We start from the raw sequence: 12,600 nt of genomic DNA on the forward strand, positions 1-12,600 counted from the left end.
CGCTGACATGATACTCTACGTAGAAAACCCAAAAGACTCCACCTCAAGATTGCTTGAACTCATACAGAAATTTGGCAGTGTGGCAGGACAAAATCAATGCCCAGAAATCAGTCGCATTTGTATACACTAACAATGAGACTGAAGAAAGAGATATTAAGGAGTCAATCCCATTTACAATGGCACCCAAAAGCATAAGATACCTAGGAATAAACTTAACCAAAAGGTAAAGGATCTATACCCGAAAAACTACAGAACACTTCTGAAAGAAATTGAGGGAGACACAAAGGGATGGAAAAATATTCCATGCTCATGGATTGGAAGAATTAATATTGTGAAGATGTATGTCAATGCTACCCAGGGCAATTTACACAGTGAATGCAATCCTTATCAAAATACCATGAACTTTCTTCAGACAGCTGGAACAAATCATCTTAAGATTTGTGTGGAATCAGAAAAGACCCCGAATAGCCAGGGGAATATTGAAAAAGAAAACCAGAGCCTGGGGCATCCCAATGGTGGATTTCAAGTTGTACTACAAAGCAATGATCATCAAGACAGTATGGTGCTGGCACAAAAACAGACACATAGATCAATGGAACAGAATAGAGAATCCAGAAATGGGACCTCAACTCTGTGGTCAACTAATATTTGACAAAGAAGGAAAGACTATCCACTGGATAAAGGATATTCTCTTCAATAAATGGTGCTGGGAAAATTGGACAGCCACGTGCAGAAGAATGAAGCTGTACCATTCTCTTACACCATACACAAAGATAAACGCAAAATAGATGAAGGATCTAAATGTGAGACAAGATTCCATCAAAATCCTAGAGGAGAACACAGGCAACACGATTTTGAACTTGGTCACAGCAACTTGTTGCAAGATATATCTATTAAGGCAAGGGAAACAAAACAACAATGAATTTTTGGGACTTCATCAAGATCAAAAGCTTCTGCACAGCAAAAGAAACAGTTAACAAAACTCAGACAACCTACAGAATGGGAGAAGATATTTGCAAATGACGTATCAGATAAAGGGCTAGTATCCAAGATCTATAATGAACTTATTAAACTCAAAAGCAAAGAAACAAACAACCCAATCATGAAATGGACAAAAGACCTGAACAGAAATCTCACAGAGGAAGACATAGACATGGCCAATAAGCACATGAGAAAATGCTCCACATCACTGGCCATCAGTGAAATACAAATCAAAATCACAATGATATACCACCTCACATCAGTGAGAATGGGGAAAATTGACAAGACGGGAAACAATAAATGTTGGAGAGGATGTGCAGAAAGGGGAACCCTCTTGCTCTATTGGTGGGAATGTTAACTGGTACAGCCACTCCGGAAAACTGTGTGGAGGTTCTTCAAATAGTTCAAAATAGAACCGCCCTACAACCCAGCAATTGCACTACTGGGGATTTACCCCAAAGATACAGATGCAATGAAACGCCGGGACACCTGCACCCCGATGTGTATAGCAGCAATGTCCAGAATAGCCAAACTGTGGAAGGAGCCTCTGTGTCCATTGAAAGATGAATGGATAAAGAAGATGTGGTCTATGTATATAATGGAATATCTCTCAGCCGTTAGAAACAACAAATACCCACCATTTGCTTCAGCGTTGATGGAACTGGAGGGTATTATCCTGAGTGAAGTAAGTCAATTGGTGTAGGACAAACATTAATTGTCTCATTCATTTGGGGAATATAAAAAATAGTGAAAGGGATTTTAGGGGAAAGGAGAGAAAATGAGTGGGAAATATCAGAGAGGGAGACAGAACATAAGAGACTCCTAACTCTGGGAAACAAACAAGGGGTGGTGGAAAGGGAGGTGGCCGGGGGGGTTGAGGTGACTGGGTGACAGGCACTGAGGGGGGCGCTTGACCGGATGAGCACTGGGTGTTATGCTGTATGTTTGTATATCGAACTCCAATTAAAAAAATATACCAAAAAAAAGCTGTGAATACAAAACAATCCAGTTAGGTACCAAAGAACATATTAGATAATTAATTTGCATATTACTTTTTATTAAAATTATATTTATATAAATACATAAATACATATAGAAAGTTTCAAATAAATGTGAACATGTAATTATGTTTGCAGAATTTTGGAAGGAATTTTAATTTTTCCCTTTTTGCTTTCTTCATCCCTTTCTCTCCTTCCCCCATATCAACTCCCTTTCTCCATGATACACAAATATATTCTAGGTATGCCACATTAGAATACTAGTAGAAATCTGCATTACATTAATTTATTAAATCATTTTTTGTTCTCAAGAATGTTTAAAGTATATGGGCATAGTAGTATGTGTGTGTCATACTTAAATAAATAGACAAAAATCAGGTGTACCTGCTTAGATTTTTTTTTTTTACTCTGTGAACTAGTCTTTTGCCTACTCGTGTTTTAGACAGTTATAATACTCACCCTCCACTACTGCAGACATACAGGCATTGTGTTATGCCTTGGAAGATATTAGGTGTGTAAGTGGTTGCCTCTCCTTCCATGGTAACATATCCCCAGACCATACAAGGTCCTCTCTTTTTCTTGTGAATCTTGGGTAATGGGTATTATCTTCTTTCATGAAACATGGGGAAAAATACAGCACATTTCAAAATTGGGCCCATCTGGCTGGTAGAAAGTCTAATATCAGAAATTCCAAGGGCTATCCTTTTTATGGGATATCACTAAATTTTGATGCTTACTTGGTCCCAGGAAAAAAGAGGGATGTAGTTCTTAGTTCTTTGTGTTTGCTATGGATCTTCATATTGCTTATTCTATTACAGAATGACATCAGGATGACCTAAACTGGTTCTTGCTACTCTGGTTGCTGTCAGGGGAGTTATAGTGTCGCCTCTTTCAGAAAGCCTTGCCACTGATCACAGGATCTCTCACACCTGTTCTGTATCTTTACCCATGGAGTCCAACTTCCACAGATGTCCACAGCCATATTTCACCATTTTGGGTGGTGCAAAGGTCTTTTTAAAATAATCTCTATCACTAGCAGAACCTTTCATTCAACTCCTAACATATCTCTTGAGAAGTGATTAAGAACATGGAATTTGGATTCAGATTACTTGAGTAAAATCCTGCATCCATCACTTACTAATTCATTGACTTACTAAATCATAACTCCTGCAAGACTCCTTTTCCTCATCTACAAAATCCACCACTATTATAACAGTGGATTAGACAAGATAATATTTTAAAATTACTACAACAATGCTTGTCAGTGTAATAATATAGCAAAGGTTTCAGGTTAAATAGTAAAATATAATAAGTTATATATAGTTCATAGGTATAATTTCTCTGCCTAGGTAGCCTAGGCTACCCTCTGCCTTGGCCTCAAACTGATAATATCCACTTTAATTGCTAAGGCTTTGACAATTATCACATGGATAGGGGGTCCATTTTCAGGGTAGCTCTGAAGTACTCTGAAAATGTACTATTAATCTCCTATCTGCAACATACTCTGGCCTGATCGGTTGAAAAGAGCCTAGACTATTATTTCTCAAAGAGTGGTTCACAGACCATCTGTATCAAATCTTTTAGGATAGGGTCAAGGCATGTGCATATTTATTAAGCTGTCCCCATTACCTGAATATGCACTAAAGTTTGTGAATCTCTTCTCTACACTCTGCATACCTTGTCATATAGTTGCTTCTTTCTGAAATGTCCATTCCCCTAGGCTCACCTGTGGAAACAAAGTGTAGCCTTTTCCATGAAGCCTTTTCTAATTTCATGTTCACTACCTGCAGCAGTTGCAACCTCTTCTGTCAGCTATGGGCTGAATGAGATGGGGAGGAATCAGGGCTGGGGTGCCGGAGAGTGTTAGGGATCACTGGAATGTAACACCTGGACTGGCATGGTGGGAAAGGCCCATGGTTTGTACTTGGGAGTTGGGCACTTTACGTGACATTGCAAAAACAGTAGGGGAAGTAGGGAGAAAAATCAGTAAAACAGAACAGGGGAAGTGGGGAAGTACCAACCAGTAGCTTCAAAGTGCGAGGTATCACTGTGTAACTATTTTTTTATAATAAATTTATTTTTTATTGGTGTTCAATTTGCCAACATACAGAATGACACCCAGTGCTCATCCCGTCAAGTGCCCCCCTCAGTGCCCGTCCTCAGTGCCCGTCACCCATTGACCCCCACTCCCCACCGTCCTCCCCTTCCACCACCCCTAGTTCATTTCCCAGAGTTAGGAGTCTTTATGTTCTGTCTCCCTTTCCGATATTTCCTACCCATTTCTTCTCCCTTCCCTTCTATTCCCTTTCACTATTATTTATATTCCCCAAATGAATGAGACCATATAATGTTTGTCCTTCTCCGATTGACTCATTTCACTCAGCATAATACCCTCCAGTTCCATCCACGTTGAAGCAAATGGTGGGTATTGAATGGATAAAGAAGATGTGGTTTATGTATACAGTGGAATATTACTCAGCAATTAGAAATGACAAATACTCACTGTGTAACTATATGCCTGTGTTTGGAGGAACCTGCCACTAGGCTGTTCTGAATGGTCTGAGGGTATGAAACTTCCAACTCCTGAAACTAAGCTGGTGCTCTGAACCTTTACATTCTCTCATCAATGTGTCCCTGTGGCTGCCTCCTTCTGAAAGTAGTTTATCTCCATCTCTGTGACAATCCTGCCTATCCCACAGTACCCTTCCTCAGGCCCCAGGGGAATATGCCCAGGCACCTGAGGCTGAGAGACTGAGAGAGGGAGCTAACACAACCAAGGAGCAGAGAGGAGCTGCACCCCTTGACTCCTCCTTTCCACCTCCTTATGTCTCTAGGGTACAATAGAAGCCAAAACCTCCAAGGAACTTCTCCCTTGTCAGCATCAGTGTGGCCTGCCATGTTCCCAAAGATATGCCTAATGGGTCTCCTCCATCACGCCTGCCAGAAAGTGGGATCCCTGGAGACCTGTATGTGGAATGCACTCCTCAAGGCACTCGGGTGCATGAGCTCAAAGACTTCAATTTTTAGTACACACACACACACACACACACACACACACACACGTATAGTAGAAAGTGTTTAAGATCACTGCAGAGCGGCCGAAAGAGGGGTGGCTGCAGAACGAACAGAAAGGAGGGGGTCCCCTGTAGTTCCCAAACACTCCCATTCCCCCACTAAATTCAATGTCTAATCTTAGCCCAGGGTCTTCCAGGATTGCAGCAAGTGCACATTTATTTCTTCGTGAAGACAATTGCACTGGCTCTTTCTAGCAACGTGGTAGGCTATATCTAAGATTTCAAATTTTATTTAAGTAGGGATTTTAAGAAGGTTGGTTGGCTGCTGTCCTGAGACCGGCGAAATATCCTGTGTCACTTGGTGGAGGTCCAGGACAAGAGCACATGGCTAGCCTGGAGATACCTGGAGCGCAGGCCCTCGTGCACCCCCAGCCCCAGTGGTCCATCCCACTTCCCCTGCTTGGGGAGCGCTCACTCCATCGCGCCTGCTTGCTCCAAGCCCACGCCTCCCGCTGCCTCCGCCCCCTCACCCGCGGGCCCCAGCGCAGTCCTCGCCCTGCTCGCCCTTCACCGCTGCCCCACCGGCCGCACTTCCCGCCATCGCCTAGGTCCACGCCTCTGCAACTGCACTACGGCCGAGCTCCACTCCCCTCCGCCTGCCGCCCTCGCCTTCTTCGCCGCTGCGTCCCTTCTCGGGAGGCTCCGCGCCGGCCGTCTGGCCCCTTACAGTCCAAGCTCCCGGCTGACACGGAGGCGCCGCGGTGCCTGCCGCCGCCGCAGCCAACGTGGGTGCCACGGGCCGCCGCGCCGCCGCCGCGCCCGCCGCCACCCGCCCGCCGCCCACCATGGCCCTGCAGCAAACAGGTAGCAGGAAGCGGAAAGCGCCGGCGATCGAGGCGGGCGCCGCGAGCTCGTCGTCTCAGGGCTCGGCGGCGGCGGCGGCGGCGGCGGCGGCGGCGGCCTCCGAGGGGCCGCTGCTGCGCAAGAAGCAGAGGCGGCGGGCGACGCGGCGGTCGCTGGTGCAGTACCTGAAGGGCCGCGAGGTGGGCGCGCGGGGCGGCGCCGGGCTCCGGGGCTCCGAGGGCGAGCTGCGCGGCTACGCGGTGCAGAAGCTGCCTGAGCTGTTGAGGGAGCGCGAGCTGGCGCTGGGCACGCTCAACAAGGTGTTCGCGTCGCAGTGGTTGAACGCCAGGCAGGTGGTGTGCGGGACCAAGTGCAACACTCTGTTCGTGGTGGACGTGCACTCGGGCCAGATCACGCGCATCCCCCTGATGCGCGACCGGGGGCCCTGGTTGGCCCAGGCCCAGCCGACCTGCGGCATCCACGCCATCGAGCTGAACCCCTCCAAGACGCTTCTGGCCACCGGGGGCGAGAACCCCAACAGCCTGGCGGTCTACCACCTGCCCACCCTGGACCCCGTGTGCCTGGGCGACCGCCACGGCCACAAGGACTGGATCTTCAGCATCGCCTGGATGAGCGACACGGTGGCCGTGAGCGGCTCCCGCGACGGCACAGTGGCGCTGTGGCGGGTGGACCCCGACATGTTCAACGGCAGCATCGCCTGGCACAACGACGCCGGGCTCCCCGTGTACGCCCACATCCGGCCGAGGGACATGGAGACCATCCCCAGGTCCAGCACCAGCCCCAGCAACCGCAAGGTGCGGGCCCTGGCCTTCAGCGGCAAGAACCAGGAGCTGGGAGCCGTGTCCCTGGACGGCTACTTCCACCTGTGGAAAGCCCGGAGCGCTCTGTCCAGGCTGCTGTCCATCAGGCTGCCCTACTGCCGGGAGAACGTGTGCCTGACCTTCTGCGACGAGCTGTCCCTGTACGCCGTGGGCTCCCAGTCCCACGTCTCCTTCCTGGACCCGCGCCAGGGCCACCAAAACATCCGGCCCCTGTGCTCCAGGGAGGGTGGCACGGGCGTACGCTCCCTGAGCTTCTACCAGCACATCATAACCGTGGGCACGGGCCATGGCTCCCTGCTCTTCTACGACATCCGCGCCCAGAGGTTCCTGGAGGAGAGGGCCTCAGCCAGCCCCGACTCCTCTCCCGGGCCCTCAGGGAGGAAGCTCAAGCTCACCTGTGGCAGAGGCTGGCTCAACCACGACGACCTGTGGGTGAACTACTTCGGTGGGATGGGCGAGTTCCCCAACGCGCTCTACACCCACTGCTACAACTGGCCTGAGATGAAGCTCTTCGTGGCTGGAGGACCTCTCCCTTCAGGCCTCCATGGGAACTACGCAGGCCTCTGGAGCTAAGGGTGGCTGCTGCGTGCGTTCTCACGGTGCCCAGATTTACCTCCCGGTCCCCTCTCACTTTCCTTCCTCACGCTGTGTTTGTGCTTCTTAACTCAATGTGCTGTTTGTCTTCCAGGTCGAAAGTGCCCAGCTTACCTGTCCCGTGTGTGTGTGTGTGTGTGTGTGTGTGTGTGTGTGTGTGAGAGAGAGAGAGAGAGAGAGAGAGAGAAAGAGAGAGAGAGAGAGAAGAGACGTTTCCTTCAGGCAATCAAAACTTGGCTTTAATACTTTTTTACACTTCTCCAAACCATCTTTTTGAATTCACATTAGAAAGAGTTTTGGCTAACTCTTACTTGTTTTCTTTGAGTTATATATTCTCTTTTTAATGCCACACAGTCATGGTTTTAGAATTTTGTATTTCTTTATCTTGGATTTTTTAAATTTATTTTTTATTGGTGTTCAATTTGCCAACATATAGAATAACACCCAATGCTCATCCCATCAAGTACCCCCCTCAGCGCCTGTCACCCAGTCACCACCACCCACCGCCCACCTCCCTTTCCACCACCCCTTGTTGTTTTCCCAGAGTTAGGAGTCTCTCATGTTCTGTCTCCCTTTCTGATATTTACCACTCATTTTTTCTCCTTTCCCCTTTATCCCCTTTCACTGTTTTTTATATTCCCCAAATGAATGAGACCATATAATGTTTGTCCTTCTCCGATTGACTTATTTCACTCAGCATAATATCTTGGATTTTTTGTTTATATATTACAATAATATTGTGTTTAGTTATTTTCATTGCAGGTAAATGGTATATTAAAATCAGAGATCCCTAAGTGGCTCAGCGGTTTAGCGCCTGCCTTTGGCCTAGGGCGCGATCCTGGAGTCCCGGCATCAAGTCCCACGTCGGGCTCCCAGCATGGGGCCTGCTTCTCCCTCTGCCTGTGTCTCTGCCTCATTCTCTCTCTCTGTCTATCGTAAATAAATAAATAAATCTTTAAAAAAATAAAATAAAATCATGCAAACAGGGTTTGTACATCTGTTCTGGAAAGTTAGCCATAGTTTTATAGAGCATTGTTCCAATTGGAAAATACATTCCAAGTTCTAGATTACCAAATTTGGAAACATGCCATTTGTAAATTGTAATCTTAGGTGTTTATGGTTTCTAAGTTGTTGGTGCTAAGCATACTTTTTAAAAAAGGTTTTTCTCTTTGAAAAAAAATGTTGTCATAGAATCTTGTTTTTGTACCAAAATTTCAATATGTCAGAACACTTCAGGAATGCAAGGGTTCTGTTGGTTGAATGTTCAGAATTAATCTGAACAATTAATCTTTTTGTCCTTCAATCCTTACTTAAGTTTTAATGACCTGTTGTTAAACAAATAAATGAATGTGTATTTTTCACTTCTTGCCTTAGTACTATCAAAATTTGTAAATATATTTGAATGTTTGTTGTTTAAGGAACTTGCACAGAATTTCAGTGCCATCATTCAAAGCAGGGATTCTAAGTATAAAAATGTAGAATGTATGGCAGGTGGGGCAGAATGTATACTGATCCAGGATATAGACTGGATATTTTTTCTGTTTCTGTTTTTAATGCCAAATATTATATTTCAGCATACTTTAAATTTTCTAATTCTGCTGAACAGTTACATCACAAAAACCTGCGAAGGACAAAAATGAACCCAGTCTCCATCCCTTTGGAAAAAGATGCACAATTTGTAAAGTCCAAATTAATAAGATTTTATTTTGTGAATTTCAAAGATTCTTATCTAAAGTAGAATAAATATATTGTTAAAAAAGAAAGTATTGATGTTGTAGCCCTCAATGTAATAATATACAATTATCAAAGGCACTGGAAGTTTGTTTCAGGAGATGATCTGGGGATTAAAATAATTGGGATTAGGTTGAAGATATGTTAGAATATTGGAAGTGAGAAGGGAGATTGGCCCTTCCTCAAAACTGGCCAGGTTATGCTGGCCTTGGATTAGTGTTGTGGCATGTCTGTTTTTTCCGTAAATGTTCTGGCACTCAAGTGCTGCCTTAGTGTCCATTCACTACATGCTGTTCAGTTGCAAATCTGAACCAAAGGTACTAAAAGTGAATCAAGAAATACAGAAAAATAAGCTTTTGCTCACAGAGATTGTCTTAACAGGTTTATATAGTTGTTATACAGCAGTAAATTGTGTTTGTGTGCATGTATGTGTTTCCAACTCAGTCATAATTGTTTTGAGAGCAGAGAATCTTTATATTCTCTCATTTCTCCACTAATGCCTAGCAAATCATAGGCAATCAATTTACTGAATGAATGTATTTGCCTCTGGAGACTTAAAGTTCAAGGCTATGAAAAATAAACAAATGCATAAACACATAAATAAAAGTTTACTCTTAAATAGTATGGGATCCTGTTTTGTTTTAAGCATTTTCTTCTTTGCCCTAATCCATTTCCCAGTAAGGCTCTAGTGCCTGTTCATTTTCACCTGCAAATACTTAGATTTGAAGGTTTTTAAAAATATTCTGTTTCTTTTTCAGAAATTAGTTTTGAAAGATCTTTAATTTTGTAGGAGTTTTTCTTCTTACCTAAAAAGTTATTTGTTAAAAACTTCTTTAAACATTACCTAAGAACTTCACCAAAATATTTATTGCCCATCTTATTGTGGGTTATAGGGTATTTTTATAGTATTTGATCATTATTTGGGGACATTGGAAGAACATCTTCAGAGGAAATGACAGTTTTAAATGAGGTAGAGTTTTAAAGAAGAGTTAGAAGAAACATCTCTGACCTGTTCTTAGGCTTGTCCCTTAACTTCATCACTGTCTCACTCTTAATTTTCTAAGTTAGAATACATCTTTTTGATGCCAAATCACATGGCTTGTCTTTTAAAAACACTAAAGAGCCTAATTATGTATGTATTTACATTATGTAGAAGTTTAATTATTTTGAAATATTTCCTACTTTAGGAACAAAATGACCTACAGAAGTACAATTAATTATGTAGCTTGTGAGTGACATAATTGAAAAAGTAATGAAACTGGCACTACAGGAAACCCATAAATGTAGTTCACTTAAAACACACAAGGGGAGGGACGCCTGGGTGGCTCAGCGGTTGAGTGTCTGCCTTCAGCCCAAGGCGTGATCCTGGAATCCCAGGATGGAATCCCACATCAGGCTCCCTGCATGGAGCCTGCTTCTCTCTCTGCCTCTCTCTCTCTCTCTCTCTCTCTCTCTCTCTCTCTCTGTGTGTGTCTCTCATTAATAAATAAATAAAATCTTTAAAAAACACATACATAAGGGGATACATATTTTTATATACAAATTACCTATTATGGTTGTCTGAAACCCTTGCATTATAGGTTCTTATAACTATTCATTAAAAAGTTAGTTCCATTTATCTAACTACATATTCAGATATACCTCCCCAAATATATTTCTGACTTGAAAATTTATGTTCTTTCCCTTACTCTTTGGATGAGTTAATTTCTAATTTTTTTGAGGAGAGGGAGAAAGAAATGACTAATCAAGGATATCCAGTGAAATAAATTGAGATGAGTGCTCTCAAAAATTCATCTTTAAATATATTTTAGCATTAATGATAAACAAAATTGGATTCTCCAGAGGTTGTTTTTTTTTTTCCCAGCTGAAAACAGTGTTGAACAAATTGTCAAAAAGTTTCCATTAATTACTAATTTAGAGTGATTTTTTTTTTAGAGTGATTTTAAAAAGTAATTCACAATGCCTTCCTGGACGTTTTACTGACAATTTCCTAATCTCTGCAAGTTTTAGGTAACCCAGCTACATTAAACATGTCACTATGTGAGCTGCTCAGGGATTCAATTCAGTGAGAACGACATGTACTTATGTGAAAGAAAAGCTGTATAGGCCACAAGTGTTTGCTTTAAGAGATGTTATTTTAAGATCTTTTGAGAGTGTTCCCTAAAACTATTCCCCACTACTGGCTGCTGCAAACCCAGAAACATCTACCATTGGAGTGTGACATCAATAAAAGGGCAATGCAGTTACAGGAGGTTGCCATGAAACAAGCTAATCTTCACAAAGAAGATGTCTTTAACTACTAGTTGTTGTTTTGCACAGGCAGTGGTCTTTGCTTCATAGTCCCTTCCCCCAACTGTTTTTTTCTTCTAAACTCTGTGACATGGCAGGGCAGTATGCATAATTCTTCATGTTTCCAGAGTGAAAGTTTTGTTATCTTAATATAGCATTTATCAGATTGTAATGCAGTTAACTATGTGAGCATCTTGCTACTCAACTCTGCCCCCCCCCCCCATTTGAATGTGAACTCTGTCATCCCAACATCCAGCACAGTAGGCTGCACATAAATGGCACTGGGAAGTCCAGAGCAATGACTAATGCAATATTCTTGGCATCCATTATTTTATCAGATTAGTTGACCAGAACATTTGCAAATGTAATAAGGGTTAGGTTGATGGATGAAGAACATCGTGAGATAGGCCCCATGGTAGTGATCATGTCAACTTCATACCATGGGATAATGTGGGCAAGGCAGCAGAAATTTTGATTACTTAACAGTTTCATAGAGGACTGATACTGGATCTGGGCCAGAAATATAAAATGGAATGAATATTTTATAATCACAAAAACCTGGGTTTGAATCCCTGCTTTGTTATTTTTTTACTGAGTAACCATAAATGTGTTGCTTAACTTTTCTAAACCTGACCTTACATTACTAATTGATCAATCCCCAGAATCTAGTATGCTGTCTAATACATATAAGCACTCTATTGATATTAGTTCTCTTTCTCTCTAGATCCCCACTAATACTGTTAAAGAGTATATGTACTTTTTTATCTAATTGTTACATTTTTACAGGGAAATTTTTATGTACATTGTGGAAAGTGGGACATATATAAAGGGAAATATAAGAAAACAAAAAAAATCTCATTTCCATCAGCCAGATATTACTATTATTTAACAACTCAGTGTATAACTTTCCAGATTTTTTTCTGTACATAATGTATTGATCTATGTCATCACTACTAAAATGAGAATAGTTTCTATAGTTTGGCTTGTAATATTTTTTTGGTTAATGATTCCATCTTTTCGTGGCAACAAATATTCATCTTATCTAGTATTCAGGATGTTCTCAAGGTGTAGATGCAGAAAATTAAAATGGATTATTTGATGCCCCACTTAGGAAATTGGTTCTATTACCAGAAATCATTAGAAAAATGTATCAGACATTTATCCCAATATAGTAGCCCCTCTTACCTGTGGTTTCGCTTTTTGTGGTTTCAGTTACCTGTCTTCAACCACAGTCTGGGAGCAGATGACCCTCCTGACTTAGTATCAGAAGGTCAATAGTAACCTAATACTACATCACAATGCCTACAT

At 42.9% G+C, this 12,600-nt stretch overlaps 1 protein-coding gene and 1 pseudogene across 1 annotated transcript; one reads left to right on the top strand and one right to left on the bottom strand.

The window, feature by feature from the left end:
* Positions 1-5,594, bottom strand: part of LOC140628422 (dynein light chain 1, cytoplasmic-like) — a 189,049-nt pseudogene extending 183,455 nt beyond the window's left edge.
* A 241-nt stretch (positions 5,595-5,835) lies between these two features.
* LOC140628593 (DDB1- and CUL4-associated factor 12-like protein 2) lies at positions 5,836-9,619 on the top strand. The gene has a single exon (XM_072817883.1). The coding sequence runs from the start codon at positions 5,839-5,841 to the stop codon at positions 7,249-7,251; it is 1,413 nt and encodes a 470-aa protein (XP_072673984.1). The 5' UTR covers positions 5,836-5,838; the 3' UTR covers positions 7,252-9,619.
* Positions 9,620-12,600: the final 2,981 nt, after the last annotated feature.

Source organism: Canis lupus, chromosome X (assembly GCF_048164855.1).
Source record: "Canis lupus baileyi chromosome X, mCanLup2.hap1, whole genome shotgun sequence".
NCBI classification, from domain to species: Eukaryota; Metazoa; Chordata; class Mammalia; order Carnivora; family Canidae; genus Canis; species Canis lupus.

What these genes read in the sequence shown, in the direction of transcription:
- LOC140628593 (XM_072817883.1), top strand. Translation starts at nt 5,839, where the DNA reads ATGGCCCTGCAGCAAACAGGTAGCAGGAAGCGGAAAGCGCCGGCGATC.